This window comes from Abramis brama (genome assembly GCF_963993115.1).
Source record: "Abramis brama genome assembly, chromosome: 11".
NCBI classification, from domain to species: domain Eukaryota; kingdom Metazoa; phylum Chordata; class Actinopteri; order Cypriniformes; family Leuciscidae; genus Abramis; species Abramis brama.
In genome coordinates this window covers 37,505,721-37,529,015 of record NC_139973.1, presented here as the reverse complement: position 1 = coordinate 37,529,015, position 23,295 = coordinate 37,505,721, and the positions used below count along the sequence as shown (strand labels likewise).

The window sequence follows — 23,295 nt, the reverse complement described above, 5'->3', positions numbered from 1 at the left end:
CATTTGATGAACTGTACTGAAGTATTTCTGTGTTTGCGCTCTTTAGCCAGCAGGGAGCGCTCATATATCATATATAGAGTTTCTGCACTTTTTTATTTTTATTTTTATTTTACATATTAGGCCCTACTCTTTGTAATGTGTGTATGTCAAAATAACGTAAACGTTACAAAGGAATTATAGATTGAATTACTCGAATTTTAGATTTAAAAACAGCGACTAACGAATTGTTGAGGCTGAACTTAAGTTTTTTAAAACGTTTATTTTCAACAAAATATACATGTAACATTTCGAAAGATACAAATGAATTACATAGCGTCATAAAACATTAATAACATGTTAAACATCAGCTATTGCATATGAGGATAACAACAATAACAAAGATATTAAAGAAAAATATATTCACATACTTTTACCTGTCCATCTAAGTTGAAGGCATCTTATTAATATTAATTACGCACGGTCATATTTATGCAGTGAGCCTACTTGATTGGCCGACGGGCAAAACGTTCTGACGTTGGCATGTGATCGCTAATCAGTTGACGAATAGATAAAATAGTGATCATGAATATTAATTAGATTACGTAATGAACGCGAGTTTCAGCCACGCCTTTGCGACTCACATGAGCTCCACATAGGCAACGTAAAGGAGTGCGGCCTGTCGTAAAACATCTGCGAAGAAAACATACACAGGCGCGCGCGCGTGCCCACACACACACACACACACACACACCTTCAAGCTTCCCGAGCCCGTGCTGTGGCTTTGTAATGAGTCGTCGCAATCCAGTGCAATGATATTCGTCAAATGCACCCGGGCTGTCAGGCTGATCTGGTTACAAGATGAGTCAAAAGCCAGTTTGGGGTGTTTAGACTGACCGGGTTTAAATGTCAGTGGCGCTTTCGGTTCATGCAACATTCCTGGATTCGTAACCAGAACACAAGCTTCGGCTCGGGAGTTTCGACGGGCTGCTTTTGTTGAGGCAGGTGAGTTTCAGACTCATAGGAAACTGATGTATTAATGCGAAGATCTTATTAGTCTTGTATATGCCGTTGTCATTATGATCTATTGTTTATAAAATGACAAGTCTTGCCATTACTGGGGGTTTCATAAGTGTTATATCTAAATCTAAGTCAATAAATATGCCGTTGGTCAATTCTTTACAGAATTGCACAAGTGTTGCATGTTTTGACACCCTCAAAGAGTCTAAATCTAGAGTCTAGTGTATTTTTGTCTAGTGTCTATAGAATACAATAACAACACCTAGAGTTCTAGATCAACTCTTTCACTATTTGCACATTTTTGGGCATATATATAAATAATAACTGTACACATTATAATATGATCTGATATGGTCAATGCTGGAGTTAAAATATAGTGTACATGACTTGCTCTTTCAAAGTCAGGAATATAATGTTGGCTCTGTGAACATGTTGAGTTGGCTTGAGATGATGTCATGGGTCTCTGTTTATTTTGGGATTTTTTTCCTTCTCTCAGAGTCATGCATTGCAAATTTACTGTTATCCGTGGCATGCAAATGTGCTTTTGGGAATTGCAATGCATTCATGCAGCATCTTGTTTTTAATGTGTGCTCTTATTTGTTGACAGGGCTTGGAAGAGCAGAGGAATTTTTGGGAATATCAGAAAGCTGCTGGTGGAAAAGTGCCGGAAACGCACAAGTCCAAGCCATCTGGGATTCGTATCGTTCACATGATGGATGAGATTTAACCGTGCACAGAGGAAATGACACGATCTGTCACCCTGGATTAACACAGACTACTGTTCACCCATTGGTGGGATTTGTGATCCACGAGCGAATGTGGTTTTTGGGCAAACTCCTTCCGCCAGGATGTTAACACCATGAGGACTCGGGAATATTGATCACGTTATCATCAGGAAGGTTTCTGCCTACATGCTCACAGCTTGCAGTGCAGAATGGCATCGACCGAGAGACTGTATGAGGTTTGGATGCTGTACTGCAATAAGGTAAACGGCTTGCAGTGGATGCACTTTCACAGAGTTAATGCATTTCTTTTCTCATGCAAATGCACATCACTAAGCATGACCAAATAATCCCTTTGCACATAAGAAGGAGCGCGGTTTTATTTATTTATTTATTGCGCAGTGCATATGGCTGGTACACTGTGTCCTATACAGTGTGTGAACGCTCGTCATGACATCTGAATGCCCTCTGGAGAGATCCATTGACCTCAGGTGGTCGTGAATGTTCAGTCCGTCTGATCATTGATGGAGATTCGACCAACTCCCTCTGTGATGTCATGTAATCAGATTTAACTCAAAATAATTCAGTGCATAGTGTCGGATTGTGTTCTGGTTATTCTTCCTCGTTGACCCCAGATGCATTTCTCTCGGGTTGAAGAAAAAATGTGTTGTTTTGCAATATATAATACTTTCTCTGAACCCAGTTTAACTATATGTAAACCTGTAATATGGCAGTTTCCCCTAAAAGTGAGATTGTTTGTTTGTGCAACATTGGCTCAACCAATGCTGTGAGTTTGGGGGCGGGGCTAATTGTTGTGCTAACCAATGGCAGTGTTCAGGGGGAGTGTTCAGGCAATCTGTTTTAAAACATTCTTTTTGCAATTCCATTTTTGTTAGTGGTTCAGAAACCACTCATTTTAGCTTTAAAGGTCCTAGATCATTTGGACGTCCTCTGAAATTGTGTCACCTTAGGGTACATATACATGACAACGCTGTTCTATAAATGGAAAAGGTTTTCCTTTACGTCTTTTTGCGTAGAGGCGACAATGTTGTCAAAACGATCTCCGTTCACACTGATCTGCGAAAACGACTAAAACCGCTGTATTATTCATGCCAGGCCAGTAGTTGGCGATGGCACTTTTTAAAGAAAATTTGTGCATAACGTCATCTACTTTTTCACCCTTTAGATTGTTTTTGCAATATCGCGTCAGTGTTATTTTACTATTATTCATATATTATTATATATATATATATATATATATATATATATATATATATATATATATATATATATATATATTTTTTTTTTTTAAATTTCAGTTTTCATGTTGTATTAGTTTTTATTTTATTTTATATTTCTAACTTTATTTCAGTTTAAGTAGTTTTAGTACTCCAGCTTGAACTTAATTAATTCGATTATTAATTATTTTCAATGATTAATTTCTTCAAATTTTCTTTTCTTTTTTTTAGTTGAAGTGTAATCTAATATATTTTACTTTATTTCAGCTTTATTTTAATTGCAGATTTTTAATCATTTTAGTTGTAACAATATCGTCACTGTTTAGCTGCAGACTGATCTTTGGTGAGAAGTTAAACACAATAGCACACTTCCTTGTCTTTGTGTTTTGTGTTGCGAGTCCAGTTGTTTAACTGTTAGCGCCCCGCTCGTATTGTCAGATGCTCGTTGTAATTGAGACTGTTGTGATCATTAGACTGCGACAACGTTAGGTCGCTTTACAGGACATTTAACACCGTAATGATGATCCAAAACAAATGCAATAATAACACATTTTCCAGAGCGCTATCGTTTCCTCCAGAGAGGATATATTTTGCTTCCTCAGGAGAGTCTGCTGTTGTCAGCAGTGTCTTGTGGGTCTGTCATGTCAGCGTAATACAGTGATTAGACCCTGAGCCCCTCCGAGCCGCTGCTGTCCACAGGGACTCAGGACTTATCCAGATGACCTGTCACTTAAAATCTGAACATTAGCCTTCGGTTGTGGCAGCGGGCGTGTGATTTAGGTCTAAAAGGGATAAAAAAGCTGGAATAAGCCATGTGCACGTTTCACTTATCAATCAGGTTTTAAATTATTTATTTATGGTTTATTTGAATAGGGACAGAAGAAGAAGAAGTTGTTTTATTTATATAACAATATACATAGATAAAACTGAAACAACAGCCATCCAATGGAAGTATCATTAGTGATTGTAGTGAAGACTAATTTGCGACACTCGTCCCTTTAGTTCACCCAAAAATTATTCCATAATTTACTCGCCCTCAAGCCATCCTAGGTGAATATGACTTTCTTCTTTCAGCCAAACACAATCAGAGTTATATTTAAAAAATATCCCGGCTCTTCCAAGCTTCATAATGGGAGTGAATGGTAGTTTTTGAAGGCGAATAAGCGCATCCATCCATCATAAAAGTAATCCATACGAGTCCAGGGGTTAATAAAGGCCTTCTGAAGCAAAGCCATGTGTTTTTGTTAGAGAAATATCCATATTAAAACTTTATAAACTATAATGATTGGCTTCCGGTAACGGCCGTACGCAAGTCTAGTTCCGGCGTAAGAGTGACCTCTGGCCCGACGCATGACGAGTGACCTCTGACCCGACGCATCTGGCCCGACGCATGACGAGTGACCTCTGACCCGACGCATCTGACCCGACGCATGATGTATTGACGAACGCCGAAACAAAAAAAGAATCTCACAATTCTTAGAAAAAAAGTCAGAATTGCAAGATATGTAAAGTCGCAATTCAGACTTTTTTTTCCTCGCAATTGTGAGTCTATAATATCGCAGTTCTGACTTTATTTCTCGTAATTCTGAAAAAAAAGTCAGAATTACGCGATATAAACTCAGAATTGTGAGAAAAAAGTCTGAATTGTGAGATAAAGTTGCATTTATTTATTTATTTATTTATTTATTTGATTATTGGCAGACACAAGCTGCCATAATATTCTGTGAACAACAGTTTTGTTTCAGTTTTTACTCAAATATTTGTGCGGTCTTGACGCGCTCACGATGAGATGTTCAACCCGCCAGCTCGTCCTTAACATGATGTCCGTCATGGGCTGATAGTCACAAGTCCAGTGTGGTTTTGTTTGCTGCAGAAATGACCTTTGCTTTTGTTTATGGTTTCTGCTCTCATGCATTAACCAGCCTGTGATCTTCAGAACGCAGCGTGAAGTGACATTTCCTCTTAAGCACGCTAATGCAGCCTAATCATAACTTTTATATGTCTGTCAGATTTACATTTATGCATGTCGAAAGACATTAATACAGCGGCTTTTGCTGTGCATTCTGGGACATGTGTTTGGAGCACAATCTTGCACATCCTCTATTCTGTTTCATCTCTTCACAAAACATAGAGAACATGCATAGATATCAATAATCTCACCCAGTACTGAAGAAAACGAACATATACTGGAGAATCAGACTGGAATTCAATTCAATCCAGTTTGTTAGAAACCAGCAGGCCATTTGGATCAGGTTATTTTCTCTTGGGTTGTGGGAGAAAAAAAACACTGATGTTTCCAGTTCAGACAGTAATTAAATTAGCAGCTAGCACATGTAAATAATAAAACGCCATTACAACCCCATAAAAACAATTATTGTCCAAATTGGGTTAGTCTCCATGGTCAGTGTTGGTGGTTTCGTGTGATTTAGCCTCTTTGCTGTCTGCCTGAATGACAAGAATGCCAGATGAACAAATGTCGATGACTGAATGAGACCGAGATGAAAACGATTGAAGGAAGAACCGGACGGACTGAAACTGAATGAAGCATGCATGATGAAAGTGCTCTCTTTTCATGTGGTCTGTTTACTCGAGCAGTTTAATAGAAGCTGGTCTTTGTGTTTCCTGGTTACAGTCGGGATCCCATAAACACACACACACACACCCTCTGATATAATGATAGACTGCACAGAGTCACTGAACACACAGTGTGACAGCAGCAGTTGTCTTGTGAATGGGACGGAGCTACTTGTGTGCTGACCTTTGACCCAGTTAAGACCTGTGATTATCAGGGCTTGTCCTTCAGTGATGGCTATAAACGGCTTTTACAGGGCAGTGCGCTATTTATACACGTACACACTCGTACAGTACTCAGCCATTAGTCCTATTTAAAGAGGCACAATTATGATTCTACTCATAATTATGATTCTACTCATAACTCTGTTGTTGTCTAACCTCTCTGAGATCAGGTCAGAACTTCTACACACCTGTGCTGTTGCTCATAATGCAGATGTTGATGAAGTGAATCCGCATGTTTATCATGAGCTCCATACTGTAAATCATCTTGACTGGTTTCTTTTGCCTTGTTATCCTTTCGCCATCTCGTCTGGTTTGCAGGTTCATAGGGCACTGCAACACACACACACACACACACACACACACACACACACACACACACACACACACACACACACACACACACACGGCAAGAGAGAGGGAGAGGAGATAAGGACAGCGGGATACAAAATTAAGCGTGAGAGAAAAGTAAAACCGAGATAGTGGGGGGAGAGAGAGAGAGAGAGAGAGAGAGAGAGAGAGAGAGAGAGAGACTGGAAAAAGCTGTGCCGTCTCACTCAAAATACCCTCTTTCCTCACCATGGTAACAATCCTTATACGATCCTCACAGGAACTCGAGATCCTGTTGTGAAAGATTATTTGACTACTGAAATGAACATGTACGATATTAGATGAGAAAGAAGAAACGTAGAGATGTCTGTTCAAGTGACCTCAATTCAGAGAAAGAATTGCTTCAGAAAATAATTTCTCATCTTTTAGGGTTTAAAAACCATTCTTATGCATTTTATGCAAGTTATGCATGCATTAATATCAATGTAATTCCTGTGAATTTACTTTTTTTAGCTGGTGATGGCCTATGGCCTAGTTTTGCAATGGATATCGCTTAGGTCACGTGCTAAAGCATGGAGGTTGATGTGTAGGTGTTATATGAAGTAGTCGCATTGTTCCAAAACCTGAATTGAGCTGCCCACCTAGACAGCATTTTAAGGCATCATATTAGCACATCCCCGACATAAGGCTGTTAGCAGTGAGCATCATAATTGTGCTATCTTGTTTCTCCCAAATACAAAGGCAATATGCATCCTTCATGGAGAAACCGACCCCAGAATACAATGTAACCAGATCAGTAACAAGATACGATTTTATATTATAATAAAAGGAATATATGTATTTTTTATATTAAGTGTAGGGAAGCTATTTTGTGTGTGTTAGAGTTTGGTAGGGATGATGTCATTTTGTGGGCCAGCCCATAATTTGAAGAGCATCATCCTGGTTCCCTAGCCAAAAACAAAATAGGATTTTTCCATCTGCTCTGAAACCAACAAATTTCTCTGTAACCAAGATAAACTTCACAAATGAACACAACTTTTATGATTTTTTTGAAGCCTAAATACAATCTTCAGAAGTAAAAAGCTAAACGTAGGCTATAAACGAAGTACACAGCACTTGCACAATGTCAATGTCACCGTAAGCTTACGACAACTCTTTCGGTTTTTATTTAAAATGCATGTTGGAAAGTTTGGAAGGAGTGAAAATAATCAGCAAGAGTGCAATTATAAACAAAACGAGGCTGTAAAAGTGGACTAGCAATTAGATGAGTTTAACTGTTTGCCTGATGATGTTTAATTTTCCAGACAACCGCTGTAGTCCCATTTAGCCACTTGTTAGCATTAGCAATAGCAACCACTTTTTTAAGGCAAGTAAAAGCTTCACAAAAAGTATTACTAAATGTATTTAACGTTGTAGGATAAAACATTGAGCTTGTGATAACCACAAACCATATTTCAGACATTTAATACCAAAAACCTACTAAAAAAGAAAACCTAATTGATGATGGAACCCGAACTCATTACTTTGGACTTATTCCTGCTGCACTCTGAGTATCTGCTTGTTAGCTTAGCAACCATGCTAACACAACAATGCCTTTAGAAGGCTTCTGCCTGTAGACAGCGAGTCAGGTTTGAGAGGTTTAAACCTTTGCCTAGTTGTTTGCTAGGCTTGTAAATGCATGTTTTTACAAATTGAGGGGTGAGGCAGCAATATCTGTGGAAATAAATATACAACATCTCAAGCTTGAGCATGTAATTTCTTGAAAGAGAGGATAACAGACAGGGGAGAGACTATCCTGCATACTAGAAGTCAAATTATGATGGCATGTCGAATGGACGGATGTCTAGCCCATGTGATTAGAGTGAGCTCAGTGTTGTGGCTGTAGGTCATATGCCTGGCATTAGTGAGGGTTTGGATTGCCCAGTCTCTTTGCCAGAGTCTATGAATACATAACCATTTCTGAAAGAAGCCTTAGGGATGAGACTGTTAGTACTAAGTAGTCATTTATCAGATGCTGAAATTACAGTTATTAAAGTCATCATGAAATCAATTTGACAATTCTTAGTCTTTTATGGAATATTGCATTGTTTATAATAAGAGATTTATCCATGCACATCATTATTTTTTATTCATGTGCCTTCATAATCAAAATAATTGCAAAAGGCATTATCTCTTTTCTTTTCTCTGACAATGAGGGCGGGGCAACCTGTCACTCTCATGAGATCGACCAATAGCAAACCACAGCCATCCAATCAATTCCCCACGGACAAAATCAAGCCCCGCCCTACATTTGTTATTGTAAGAAGCCGTTCTTCACTCGGATATACGTCACAATAGGGAAGAAAAGATTATTATTATTCGCAACTTCTGTTTCATGCCGGCTTTAAACTGTAATCTACACTGATTTTACAAGATCAAACAAGTCAAGTAACAATATTATAATGCAGGACTCATTCAGGTGTGCAAGTTACAACAAAATACTTTCCCCCAGGGCGTGCAATACAGCATAAAAGTCTACTTCGAGTTAATGTTTAGTGCTTAAGGAAGAAAAAGCCCTTTAATTGGGAACTTGACATGCATGAGTACGTAGGAGAATGTGACTGAATCGCCCCACACCCTTCAGCTGGAGAGGGCATCAGGAGCGAGGCAGTGTCCGTTCTGTGGCGTGAGCTCTAAATAAACAGGGTGTGTGCACCTTTGGCCACATCCAGACATCTGTCTCTTGCCTCTGGATCCCAAATGATTATTATGCACATATTCTTTCTCTTCTCATATTCTCACTTTTTTGTGTTTTTAAGAGTCAAAAACTGACATTTTTCTGCTGTGTTGTTCATGTGTCTTATTGGTCAGCTATTGCGAGTTGTTTTTTGGCATGGACTTGCATAGCTGTTCTGATGATCTCACCGAGAGGAATTTTTGAGCATGATTTCCTGTTCTGGATGTCTGAGTGAAACACAGCTGAAGCATTGACCTCACAAACGGCCACATTGAGTCGTGATACACTCCAGCCACATCAATTAGAGCGTGACGTGTTCCATAAATTCATTAGATTGATCGAGATTTAATTCTGAACGGGGTGAACAGGTTTGTATGTGGATATTTCTAAGGAGCGTTGTTCCTGGTCAAACTACTCTTGTGTTCTGGAATGTAGGAATGTGTTCCAGGTAGAAATGTGGTCAGGCCAGTTTGTTATCCGTCAGGTATCTCGTGTTACACCTGATATAATCCACCTACTAACCTCAAACATTTGGACACACCTTAGATAACTGTTGATAACTAAATGCATTCCTGTAAGTCAACGTCAAGGTCAAGGGTTTGATTCCCAAGGAATGCATGAACTTATAAAATGTAGGCTATACCTGAATACAACGCAAATAACTTGGATAAAGTTACATCTGCCAAATTAATAAATGCATTGTATTTCAATGAATAATTCTTTAAACATTTCTCTCTCTGTTGTTTTCTGAAACCTGTAGAAGGACCCGGACTACCTGAAACTCTGGTTGGAGATCTTCATCGGCTCCTATGAGAGATGCATAGATGTGGATTTCGAGAAACCGCCAACCAGGTAGACTTTACTGCAGTCCAGCTACGTTCATCCATCAGTCTGAGGCACTTAAACCTCATGAAGACAGATCAGGAATGGGGTTACGTATTAGTTCACAGGTCCTTGTCACCAATTGTCAGCTTTTTCTAGACTAAAATAAGGGCCAGAGTCTTGCATGTCCAGATTTTTGACTGTTTGCATCAAGTCTGGTCCACCTTATTCAGGCAGTCCACTGATTACTGTGTAGTTTTGCATCCTGAATCACTTGGATTTTCCTGAAACTGTGCAGAAGCAGAGACTGTATAGGGCAGAGATGGTCCTCTGGTACATATATAAATGAGAGAAATCATAATGCCTAATATGGCGGCCATGCGTGTCTGTGGATAATGACCCATAGTTAAAGGCACACTATGCAGTTTCCGTTTTTGTCAAACAGAGTCTCTGTGGAGTACTTGTATTTAACGTTACTGTCGTAAATACCACTCACGCAGAGCTGTCTCTGCACTCTTCCGACCGCGCTTTCTTCGTTTTCTTCGTCGACTCTGCCATGATTCACGTCTGAAATGCGTGCTAGTGTCTTCCATAGAGGCTGCTTCATATGTTGATGTATGTGACGTCGTGCCGTAAAGCAAGTCGTGATTCTCACGAGATTTGTCGGGGCGCAACCTCTCAAACCTGCATTGCTGGTTTTGACAGCGGCACACCCCCCCCCCCGCTTTGCTATCGGGATGATTCGCCCTACTACGAGTTCATTTACCATCGAAATGATTTCCAAGCTGTTATATTAAGGTACAAGTCTTGCATAGTGTGCCTTTAACAAATGCCCTGCCATCATGATCATGTTCTGATGCAAGTGAGAGGCAATACAGAGAATTCAGTCAGCCCAGTCTGTGTGTGTGTGTGTGTTAGTGTGTGTGCACATGAATGCATGGAAAAAATAAGAGCGGGGAACTAGATAAAGGGTGGGGGGGGGGGGTAAGAGATTTACAGAAGGACAGAAGGAGAGAGAGAAAGAGGGAGAGTGTTGAAGGATTTATGTGGCGGTAGTGCAGATTGTGTGGCATGAGAAAATCACTCTGGCTCTCCCAGCTGTGGTCATGTGATCATGAAGTGCTTATACTGTCAGATGACATTACGTAATGCAGAGCGAGAGGAGAGCCAGGAACCGACAGACTGAGAGAGAGACTTTGGATTGTAATGGGTTTATTAGTCTCAGCGCTCTCTCTCCTTCAGCTGTGCTGCTCTCGCACAGATCTGCTTCATTACTGTATAGTTCTCTCTCTCTCTGCTGGAAGAACACACTCGTATAGTGCAGTACTTGCCTTTACAGTCACGATTGCAGAATTACAAATCCCAGAGGTGCTATAAAGAAGTAGTCCGCTGTAAAATTACTGTTCTGTCATCAATTGCTCATTCAAAACCAATATGCTGGTCTTTATTTTCCATGCAGCTACACTGTAAAAAATTGTTTATCAAAGTTGTAAATTAAACAGATTATTAGACCATGTTTTACAAGAAAATAATATTTCAGTCTTTCTTCAAAATTTCAAGTTTAATTCAATGTGTTACTTGCTGTTTCCTTGCATTTAATTGTGAAATTTGTGAAAAGAGTGAACATTTTTTACATTTTTTGGTAACACTTTACAGTAAGATTTGTTAACATTAGTTAACTGCATTAGTTAAGATGTACTAATAATGAAAAATATTTTGTAAATCATTTATTCATCTTAGTGGGTGTTAGTTTTAACATTTACCAATGCATTATTCAATATTCAACTTAAATTAGTATTATTTAATGGACTTGAGCTAACATTAACTAACAATGAACAATTACATTTTTATTAATTAACATTAACAAAGATTAATACATACTGTATCATATATATTGCTCATAGTTCGTTAATGTTAATTAATGCATTAATTAACATTAACGAATAGAACCTTATTGTAATGTGTTACCATTTTTTTCAGTGAAGTCAAGCATCACAAAATGACACAAAGGCCCTGTTTACTCCTGGTATTAAGGCGTTTTGGTCGATCGGATCACAAGTAGACGAGGGAGACACATTCCCGTTTACACCTGGTGTTTTAATCCGTCTCTTTTGTCCACTTTCAACCAATTCTGTCCTGATTTCTTTAAAGGTCCCGTTCTTCGTGATCCCATGTTTCAAACTTTAGTTAGTGTGTAATGTTGCTGTTAGAGCATAAATAATATCTGTAAAATAATAAAGCTCAAAGTTCAATGCCAAGCGAGATATTTTATTTAACAGAAGTCGCCTACATCGAACGGCCCGTTTGTCCTACATCCCTCTACTTCCTTCTTTAATGACGTCACTAGAACAGTTTTTTGACTAACCTCCGCCCACAGGAATGCTCCCTCAACTCTACCGAAATTCGTTTATGTACTTGCGCACTTCTTATAACTTACTGTGTTTGCTCAGCTCTTACGGTGATTTTCTGAAGTAAAACTGACGCTTCATCTTTTGTGTGATGTACAATAAACTTTATTAAACTCATCAGTATATGTTTGATCATCATTCAGACAGCAGACTTGTAGGCTATTAATAAATAATGGATACATACAAGCAGATGACAAATACGTTATAATAACCGTAATTAAACTACTAAACTATACCTGTTCCATCTCTATACAGCACTCTGACTCTGTAGGCATTATTGTCCGACTCGAAATGAACACCGTTACTGAGAGTTTCTGATATTATCATCATTCCGTGAGAATTGTCCTGAGAGACTGAGCGCGAGCTCATGAAGCTCCCCCCCCTGGGTCGTCCAGCAGCAGCTTATTTGCATTTAAAGGGCACACACTAAAACAGTGCATTTTTCTGAGCCCCAAAAAATGACAATTTAAACATGCTGTAAAAAATGATCTGTTGGGTATTTTGAGCTGAAACTTCACATACACACTCTGGGGACATCAGAGACTTATTTTACATCTTGTGAAAAGGGGCATAATACGGGACCTTTAAGGAGAGGGTCTATGTGCGGGTAAATGTATACCGTTTTTTTCAGATCTTTCGATCTAATGGATCACACAATTTACTTATGAATGTGACTGGAGACGACGGAAAAACATACAGAGAGCATCAGCTTTCGTTTCGAGTGTGTTTTAGAAATCAGGAATGGGGAGAGAACATTGTGCTTGGTACATTTTTCATCTTCAAACCAAACTTAGATCTTCAGCCGACAAAGTTTAAATCCCGTCTGGCTAGAGCTCTTCCCATAATGTTCACGCATTAGTTCAGTAGACGGAGAGTAGACGGTCTTTTGTGGCTGTTTGAACACATTCGACCACATGAGCGTTTACACTATGAAAGCAATCCAGTCTAATGTGTTTTCGACTCCCTCTGGAAGTGTTCGAAAGTGGACAAGCTCAAAACGTTTTAGATCCTGTTTACACCTGTATTTAGCGTCTCCACTTGTGATCCGATCGACCAAAACGCATCTTAAAAGGATATTTCACCGCTGGAAAGATGATGTGTATTTAATTTGGGTCATTTATGTAGTAGAAATGTGAAATTATTTTAGAAGTTGGTGCCTTCTAGACTGAGAAAAGCCAGAAAATGATTTTTGGCTCATGTGGATGAAAGACAACAACTCCCAGAATGCACTTGCTTCGCTGCCCTTCGCTGCCTCCCAAGCCACGCCTACCGGTTACAGAGGGCAGTATCGGAATAAAATGACACAACTAGGCTACTAGTCGACTCGAAACTGAAAAGACGGCGTTTTATCGTGAGATCCCCCTATGGGCGGGTTGAACACATGCGGGACGAGCTCCTCCTACTGGCTGTAGTCTCTCGCCTCTGGACAAAAAAGCCTCTGATGACGATCAATGACAATATCGGAGGTTTTTTTCCAGACACACAATACAGAAATCTCTCGTCTCAGGGGGACATGAGGGAGGGAAGCACGGTCATTCGAAAATACTACCGGGTTTCTACTGATACAAAGCTTAATGCTAATCGGTGAAGTATCCCTTTAATACCAGCTGTAAACAGGGCCTTAAGCACCACACTAAAAACATATGGGGCATTTAATAATGGTTGTGCATTTCTACTGGTTCTGCAGGTTGGAGGAGACGCCCCCCGTCATGACGCTGCTTCCTGATAACATCCTGCAGGTGTTGCGTCTGCAGCTGCTCCAGTGTGTGCAGAAAGCGTCCGAGGGACTGGAGCCCGAACAGCAGACCTTAGCCCTCCTGCTCCTCAAGTTCCTCATCGTCATCTGCAGGTCAGACTCTGAGACTGATGGGAGGGAACTGGGTGACGAAGAAAAAACTAATACAGAAACAGATCGCTATTTTGGGTAGAAAGGCAAACTAACTAAAGATGAAGTCATTTTAACAGTCTCTCTCTTATGAAAATACGAAGTGCTTTGAATCTCAGTGAAACAGAAACTGGACACTCGTGGTCCTGCTGAATGTTTCATGAGTTCTCCGAGCACCTGCTGCTGAAGGTTCATGTGTGGTTTCCACTTTCAGCGACATCTCGAGACTTTTCAGGGTCTGACAGTGCGATTGCTCGAATGGCAGCTGCTGCTCATTTGCACACACACACACACACACACACACACACACAGTCATTTATTATAGTGTTATAAAATATTTCTGTTTCAAATAAATGCTGTTCTTTTGAACTTTCTCTTCATCAATGAAAAATAGTATCACAGTTTCCACAAAAATATCAACATTGATAATAATCAGAAATTCTTACTAAATTTCTATTTCAATGAAATGCTGTTCTTTTGAACTTCAAATTTAGCAAAGACATAGACTGTATCACGATTTCCACAAAAATATGAAGCTGCACAGCCATTTTTAACATTGATAATTATCAGAAATGTTTCTTGAGCAGCAAATCATCATTTCTGAAGGATCGTGACACTGAAGACTGGAGTAATGATGCTGAAAATTCAGCTTTGATCACAGGAATAAATTACATTTTACAATATATTCAAATAGAAAACAGGTATTTAAAATTGTAATAATGTTTCACAATTTTATTTGTTTTTACTGTATTTTTGACCAATAAATGCAGCCTTGGTGATCAGAAGAGACTTCTTTCAAAAACATTAAGCAATCTTACCAACCCCAAACATAGTGAAAGATAGTGTTGCTCCTGGGGCAAATTTCTCTTCTTCAGTAAACATTCAACATGCACGTCCACTCTGTAACACACACACACACACACACACACACACACACACACACACACACACACACACACACACACACACACACACACACACACACACACACACACACACACACACACACACACACACACACACAGAGCAGTCAGTGTGTGATGTATGATCATAGGGGTGGCAGAGGAATCTCTCTGACAGCTAGAACTAATGGTCCTGTCATACGGCGGTCTATCCAATACAGCTTCAAACACACACACGCACACACACACACACACACACACACACACACACACACACACACACACACACACACAGAGTTTCTCCTCACTGACAGCTGTGTGATCTGTTTGACAGGAACCTGTCAAATGTGGAAGAGATCGGCTCCTGTTCCTACATAAACCACATCATCACCATGACGACGCTTTATATCCAACAGGTCTGACACTCCCTCTAAAACCAAGCTTTCTTCCATTTATTTTTTCTTAAGCCCCTTTCACACAGGGATTCCGGAAAATACGCGGATAATATGTCCCTGGATTTGTCCCGGGATCATTTGATTTTGGTTCATTCACACTGCCAATGATTTTCCGGAATCTGTGAGTGCGTTCACACACACCCCGTAAAGATCCCGTAAAGACACGTGATGTCAGGATGTGACGTGTAAAGTAGCCTTTGCGTTCACACAGAAGGCACTCTAGCAATTTTATTGTAGTTAATTTCCCGGGATCAACGCGCTGTGTGAAAGGGGCTCTACTGAGACCATTATTTGATGGTGGTCAAACTGTTCTATGTGTTTACCTCTTCCTCTCCCACTTCCTCTTTGTTTTCTTTTTCCTTGCTTTTTTCTTCCTTTTTTCCTTTCCATTTCCTTTTCCTTTCCATTTACCTTTCCTCTTCTCTTTTCCTTCCCTTTCATGTCATTTCCTCTTCCCTTTCCTCCTCTCGTTTTTTCATCCTTTTCCTATCCTTTCCTTTTTCTCCCCTTTCCTCTTCCTAATTTCTTTCCTTATTTCTTATTTTTTTGCCATTCTGTTTCCTTTTCCCTTTCCTCTACTATTTTTTTGTCCTTTTCCTGTCCTCCTCTTTTCATTTTCTCTTACATTTCTCTCCTTTTCTGTTTCCTGTTCATCTTTCTCTTCCTTTCCTTTTTATTTTCCTCTTTTGTTTTCTCTCATTTTCTCTTCTTCTCCGTCTGCCTTTTCTTCTTCCTTATTTTCTCTCTTTATTCCCTTTACCATTTTCTTTTATCTTCCCTTTCCTCTTCCTCATTTATTTTCCTAATTTCTTCTTTATTTGTTCTTTCTGTTTCCTCTTCACTTTCCTCGACTTTTTTTTGCCCTTTTCCTGTTCTCTTCTTTTAATTTTCTCTTACTTTTCTCTCCTCTTCCTTTACCTGTTTTCAGCTATCTCTTCCTTTCCTTTTCATTTAGCTTTTTTCTCTTATAATTTTCTCTTTGTCTTTCATCTTTCTTTTCTTCTCTTCTTCCTGTTCCTCAGTAATAAAGTAAATCAACAATTCTGTCTCTGTATTTAGCTGAAGAGTAAGACGAAAGAGAAGGAGCTGGCTGATCAGACACAAGCCGAGGAGTTTGTCCGTCACGCTTTGTCCTTCTGTGAGAGTCTGTATGATCCTTATCACAACTGGAGGCATCGCATTCACGGGTGAGATATGCAACCAGTGCCAATGCCTCAATGGTTAATCCCTTTGTTCTAGCATGCACTAATCCAGAAGTTTCCTCATACACACTGAATAGGGCATTATTAGACTGCTAATCTGTAGAATAAACCAGTGTTGTTTGGAGAGCTGGAATGTGTCAAATAGCCGTGAGTCAACGTTAAATGAAAATCCTTCACTGAATAAGTAAATCATTTACTTTCTTAATATACATTCCTGGTCCTTTTGTGAATGATTTGTCAGTGCATGTTATTTTAAAGAAAAAAAAGTTTGCATTTGTAATCTTTTATCAAAATGTTTGAACTTTTCACCTCTGAAATAACTTCATTTCACCACATACATTACATTGTGTGCAGTAAAATGCTTTGTAAATGTTGTTGCTTCAGTTATCCAACACTACAGTAATGACAGGCCGGTGAAGAATCTGTATGTGAAGGTGTGTGAAGTCATGGTGTATATGTTGCTAACCAAAAACACTCAGTCAGAGGCAGTTCCCTGTTATTCAGTAATATGACCCACGCAAATACAAACCGTCAAATGAGGCAAACGCATATAAAGTGAAAAACACAGCTGTGTTTGACCAATAAACAAACACAGTCTAGTCTGGTTCTGCAAGTTTTGTGAAGAGCTTTTCTCCTTCCACTCTGTGTGTGTGTGTGTGCGTGCATGTGTGTGTGTCAAAGGTTATTTGAGGGCAGGAGAAATTAACCTGGACTTGTGGCACACTTGCCACTTAAAGTAACAAAATATTGCATCTGTATTGAATTAATTTATGTTATCTAACATTTTATATCTGTCATAATGTTTTATAATTAATTATTTAAAGTAGTATATTATGATTAAAACAATCAATATTTATATGATTAAAATATAAAAATAATCCAACTTAATCTATAAAACACTTTTACACTTTTGCATTTATGAACGCTTTTGAAATGTTTTATTTGTTTTCCCGCATGTCATGTGACCATTATATGACCATTATCTGGTTCATCAGAGAACTGTAAACATGCAAATCAAATGTGTTGTAAAATTATTGAAATATTACCTTAAAATCTCAGGATGGACTGTAAGTAAATGTTTTAGAGCAAAGGGGTTCGTCTGACAAAAATGTTTGGGAATCTTTGCTCTGTGGCATGATTCATAATCGTGTGAAATGACATTGACACCAAGTGAAGTGTGAGTAATGGGTCTGTTTATCTTGTTTGTGTTTGTTTGCTCGCTCTTGCAGACAGCAGCTCAGTACTGTGGAAAGAAGCAGACAGAAATATAAAGCTGCACCGCTCACTGTAGAGTTTGTGCCCTTCTTCTACCGTAAGTCTATCTCTTTGGATGAACCCCGTGGGGCTTGTGGTTTGTTTAATGACTGATCAAATCTGCTGTTTTATCATTTGGCCTTCAGCGATGACACATAACCAGCGCTCTCTAAACAAAGCGGACTCAGTGTCTTATAACCTCACACTGCTTATCTCTATGTCAATGGGTGAAGCCAGAGACATGAAGTGTCAGTGTGTTGGTGACTGTACTAATCCTTTAAAGGGTAACTCTCGCCAAAATTGAACCTAGGCTCTTTTTGTTAATCTACCCGAGTCAAACTTTCGTGTAAAAGCATAATTAGAATGGAAACGCCACTTTTAAGTTTGACCGTATTTTCGTTTTAGGTCAAAATGCCTTTTGAATGGTTTGAAAGGTTTTGAACAACTCACTGTAGCTGTTGTTCTTCCCGGCCGCCGGCATTTTGGCAGTCAAAAATAGTCGATCTGTATCACTGAATCATTTCATTATTATATGAGGATCCTTTTTCAAATACAAGGTCAATATTGATTTTCACTAACGACAAAACAACAAATTATCCATGAATTTATATGGAACTAAGCTTTAGAAGCTTTCCATCTTTACTCTCCTCCCGGTTACGTGCATTCGGAGATCGACTATTTTTGACTGACAAAAACACTAACTGATAAAGTGAGTCATACAAAACCTTTCTTTTTAGTAAACTTTGTGTACACAAAAAATGTAGTCAATGCTGGAGTTCATGTGTAGAGCCCCTGGTGATACTTCAGCACAGTTTCATGTTGTGTCGAGCCTTCTTAGTGTTTTAAAAATAGCGATTTTGATGCTATCATAGAAGTGCCCCAAGCACTCCCATTCACAAGGCAATTTGACCAAAAACGAAAATATAGTCAAACTTAAAAGTGGCGTTTCCATTCTAATTATGCCTTTAAGTTACACAAAAGTTTACCTCGGGTAAATTTACAAAAAGAGCCTAGGTTCAATTTTGGCGAGAGTTATCCTTTAATGCAGTCAATACTTCACTCTCAGTCCGTAGCACTGAGGAATGTGTGAAAAACATTCTGTACCGAAGAGACCCAGAGTAGTAAAGTGTCACAGGATGCATACAAGAAAATAATTCAGCATGTTGTTGTTGCCATATGTCATTTGCATAAAAAGCAGACACCTCTTCATTCATGCGTGTGTGTGTTTCAGAATGTTTTCAGGAGAGTGAGCACCTGAAGGACAGTCTGAAATGTTGTCTTTTGCACCTGTTTGGATCCATTGTCGCGGGTGGACAGGTGAGCTCATATCCACTTGTGTACACCACTGCAGCCAAAGAGTAGTGTTGAAGTTTTAGATCAAATAATAAAGTGACATCAGTTATGGTGGTAAAATGATATTTCCACCATATGCAAATAAATAAATAAAAGAAGACCAATTCCAGTTTGAAATTCTGTAGTTGACTAATTGCAAGAAAGATGATCGGAATTTAGTACAGTCTTTTACAATTAAAATTGCAATCGAACTTGAATAGGGATCGGAATTGAAAATCGTTTCCATTCTGGAATCAGATACTTCGATAAATTGAATTTCCTCTCATCGATTCCTTTTGTGTGCAAATTTTTAATATGACTCGCACGCTGTCTTTTTGCACTTGAACGGACAAATACACACAAAAATATGTCCAAATATCCTTGTAAACACAGTTGGTTATGTCTTAAGTGAATGTAAACAGTTGACAAAGAAAACGCATAACAGTATATTGGATTTGTGCCGCTCTTAAAGGGACAGCAGCCTAATATTCCTGCTGCCGTCTCTATAATAACGTTAATCAAACAACAAAAGACAAAGAGAAAATTTACTCGCTGTTCTTGACTGAATAACTTCTGTAACTATATTTTTAATGGATATTTTATTTATAAAATTGCAGTGTTATTTTCCATTTGATTCCATTTGTTTCTGAATACATGAAAATCTTAAACTGTTTATTTCATTTGTAACTTTGTTCAGCTGTATTTATTTGTGCGATTGCTAATTTGTTTATTTGTTCTTTTTTAATTACTGAGTGTTTACTTGTGTTTAATAATTTGAAATTGATATTAGTTAGGCTAGTTGTGAAATGGTATTTTAAAACCAAAGGCAAAAGTTCCTTGTGTGAGTATTCTTTAGCCTGTTGATTTTTGTTAATGGTATTCAGCTACAATTAAATATTTTGCAATAAGATCTAGAATAAATGTGAATATCTACGTAAAAAAAAAAAAAAATGCAATCTACCTTATTGGAATCGATAAGAATCGGAATCGTTAAAATTCAAACCCTAAACGGGATGCAAAAAATTCTGTTTTCTGTGTCTCTTTTAATGTGTCTTTTGTCTCGACAGCGTAACGCTCTGCTGGCCATCTCGCCGGCCACTATGGAGGTTCTGCTGGGAGTGCTGGGAACAGGCGAGTGTCTGAGCGGAGGTGGAGATGGGGAGGACTGGGACAGCGAGGCTCCTGACAGGAAGGCTCTGTTGACTCTGGGCTGTTTGAGGGAGGTGGTGCACCGGCTCCTGGCCAGCAGCTCCGATCAGAGACAGGTGGAGATCAGCTCCGTGCTCGAGAGCTACTTCAAACTGCTCAACTCAGACCCCGCCGCCACAGCGCAGGTCAAAGGTCATCCGACGCCGCCCCGCTCTCGGCACTGGGAGAGCCGCTTTGTTGGGTTACAGGTGAACATGCTTGGTGAGTAGATCGGTCTCTCGTGTTGTGTTCCTTAAAGAGCACCTGTTATGCTCTTTACATTTCCAACTTTCTCTAGACTGCAATGTTAATGAAAGGTTACAAATCACAAAGCCCCTCCAGTGGGAGTTATTCTGTATATCAGTGTCACTGTTTCTGAACTCCTTGAAACGCCTTGATTGAAGTCTTGAGTTTTCTTCTGGGAACGAGCACGTCACAATATTCCTTATTTAAATAACTGATGCCCAAGGCATATGCTAAAAAAAGGGGCGGGGCTTGGTTGAGTTAGTCAGAGAAGTGTGTTGAAACTCGCGGTTATTGTAAGGGGTGGGGCATTTCCAAAACACGCTCTAAGTGGTTGACCAATCACAACACACTGGTCCAGCTGACCAATCAGAGCACACTGCGCTTTTCTTCATAGAGACAGAGTTACTGACAGACTGGGAAAAGAGGTGCTGCAACAATGTCAGTTTTGTGAAAAACAATGTAAACCTATTCTAGTAGACCCAATTTAAAAAGAAAAAGACTTCCTATTTTAATTGTCTGCACTTGACCGCAGTGCTGATCTGAATCCTGTTCTCCATTTCACTCAGAAACCATTCAGGATATGTTTGAGTGCTCCGACCGACCAGTTCTGCAGGCCATCTTTCTCAACAGCAACTGTTTCGAGCATCTGACCCGACTCCTGCAGAACAGTAAGGTGAGTTCCTCTTACTACACTACACTACACTACAGTACACTGCACAAATAGAGCTCAACAATGACTTAGTCAGGCCCCTTTATTTTGGAAGCATTCACTTTAGTAAAGTGTTATGAGTCTTGAAATCTTCTAAGCCACTCTGAGATGAATCAGTATTTGAAAATCAGAAAAAAAGGCCTGTGGGGAAAAAGACTTTGTACTTGGTGTCTTTTATGTGGGAATGAATGAGCTACTATTCCCATAATAAGCCATTGTGAATACTTTATTATCTAGGTTTTTGTGTTTTCTTCATATATTTTCTTATCAGAAAACACCACTGCTGTCTCTTATGCTCTAATGCTACGATTAGCATCTCATGGTAACTTACACATTGGTAAGAAAGCTGCTGGCTAACATTACCTATAATACTGTTCAAAAGTTTGAGCTCAGTCAGAAAGGTTTGTTTTAAAGAAATTAATCCTGCATTAAATTGATCAAAACGACAGTAAAGACATTTATAATATTACGATTTCAAGTAAATGCTGTTCTTTTGAACTTTCTATTTATCAAAGAAGTAAAGGTATTAAGCAGCTCAACAATATTTTCAACATTGTTGATAATAATAAGAAATGTTTCTTGAGCAACAGATCAGCTTATTAGAATGATTTATGAGGGATCATGTGACACTGAAGACTGGAGTAATGATGCTGAAAATTCAGCTTTGATCACAGGAATAAATTACACCTTAAAATATATTCAAAGAAAACAGGTATTTGAAATTGTAATAATATTTCACAATATTCCTGTTTTTACTGTTTTTTTTATTTATTAAATAAGTGCCTTGGTGAGCAGAAGAGACTACTTTCAGAAACATTAAAAACTTTGACGCCAAACTTTTGAACAGCCTCTATTAGCCTGCAAAACAAGATACTAATAATTATAATAACTTATTATCCTTATAAAAATATAATTATCTAACCCTAAAGAGTGAAAGTACCCTAAGGGTGCAAAGTAATTCCCTAAGGGTACATATTATTTCCTTTACATATTAATATAATATGCATCCTTTAGGGTTACAGTAAATATGGCACTAAGGTGTACCTTTGCAGACAAGCTGAAAGATAGAATTTTTGCACTTTTTTTTTCAACTGTGTAAGAATTCAGCAATTAAATGTGATTCTTTAAACGTTAGGGTTAGGGTTAATTAAGATGGTGATTTTTTTTTTTTAATGGTAATTTCCAGAACCCAACTGTTGAGCTCTATTGACACTAAGGGACTTTTACAGGATGTTAATAATGAATATCTGACCTTCATTACAGTGTTTGACAGGAACATCCGTCTGTTTGAGTGTGTTTTAGATCCTGTCAGAATCGATTGTCATTTAACTGATTGTTCAGTTGCAGGATTTTCTGTGTGTGTTTATGCACATGAGAGAATTCATCTCGCCAATCAGTTTCTTGTGTAAATGTTTACAATCCTGTGTTTGTTTTTCTTTGCCTTAAAGAACTGTATGCTTTGTGCAAAATTGTTTCAACTGTCTCTTTAGTATGTTGCTATTAAAACTGTCTTACTGTGCTTACATAGTTACCACTTTACAGCATGTACACGTATCTAAACTGCAGCACTGCCTTCTATCCATGCATGTTTCTGTCCTTTAGCGACGGAACACTTAGGGTCATGACCTTTGACCTCCTACCGTTTAACCTTAACCCTTTGCCCTTTCCTCTCATCTGACCGGCTGTGCTTGCTGCGGTCGGCTCTGCCCTGCAGCTGGTTAACGCTAGGTGCACAGCTGCAGACAAGGACCAGAAAGATTTAACCAACAGGTTACTGACAGGAGAGAGTGAGATTCAGGTACCGCCCATGTGCTTCCTGTCACTCCCGCTCACTTACGCCCCCCCGCCGCCTGCATGACCACTCCAGGACAAGACCACCACCCCCTCCCCTCTCGCTCACCTGAGCAGGGTTACTATGAGTCAGAAAAGTCACATATAAACTTGCAGGGGTGGGTGATATACTGGTTGAAACGAGCAGATTGTTACTATTTTTCTTTTAATTCTTGGAACTTACATCTTAATATAAATTATATATAATACAAATAATATAGATATAAAATAATTTAAAATTTTAATTTTAAAACAGATCATGCAGTT

General features: G+C 38.9%; 1 protein-coding gene across 4 annotated transcripts in view; it reads left to right on the top strand.

The window, feature by feature from the left end:
* Nucleotides 1–660: 660 nt before the first annotated feature.
* The window catches only part of nbeal1 (neurobeachin-like 1), a 58,992-nt gene continuing 36,357 nt past the window's right edge, over nucleotides 661–23,295 (top strand). For 2 of the 4 annotated variants that reach the window (XM_084128271.1, XM_084128270.1), the window contains exons 1-10: nucleotides 661–981; nucleotides 1,604–1,981; nucleotides 9,556–9,647; nucleotides 13,713–13,874; nucleotides 15,147–15,228; nucleotides 16,327–16,454; nucleotides 17,699–17,781; nucleotides 18,955–19,040; nucleotides 20,123–20,465; nucleotides 21,056–21,162. In XM_084128271.1, the coding sequence (XP_083984397.1) occupies nucleotides 1,931–1,981; nucleotides 9,556–9,647; nucleotides 13,713–13,874; nucleotides 15,147–15,228; nucleotides 16,327–16,454; nucleotides 17,699–17,781; nucleotides 18,955–19,040; nucleotides 20,123–20,465; nucleotides 21,056–21,162 (1,134 nt within the window). In that variant the 5' untranslated portion in view covers nucleotides 661–981; nucleotides 1,604–1,930. Of the gene's footprint in view, nucleotides 982–1,603; nucleotides 1,982–9,555; nucleotides 9,648–13,712; nucleotides 13,875–15,146; nucleotides 15,229–16,326; nucleotides 16,455–17,698; nucleotides 17,782–18,954; nucleotides 19,041–20,122; nucleotides 20,466–21,055; nucleotides 21,163–22,912; nucleotides 22,997–23,295 lie in introns of those variants that run through there. The other 2 variants (XM_084128269.1, XM_084128268.1) reach the window with 1 other exon arrangement.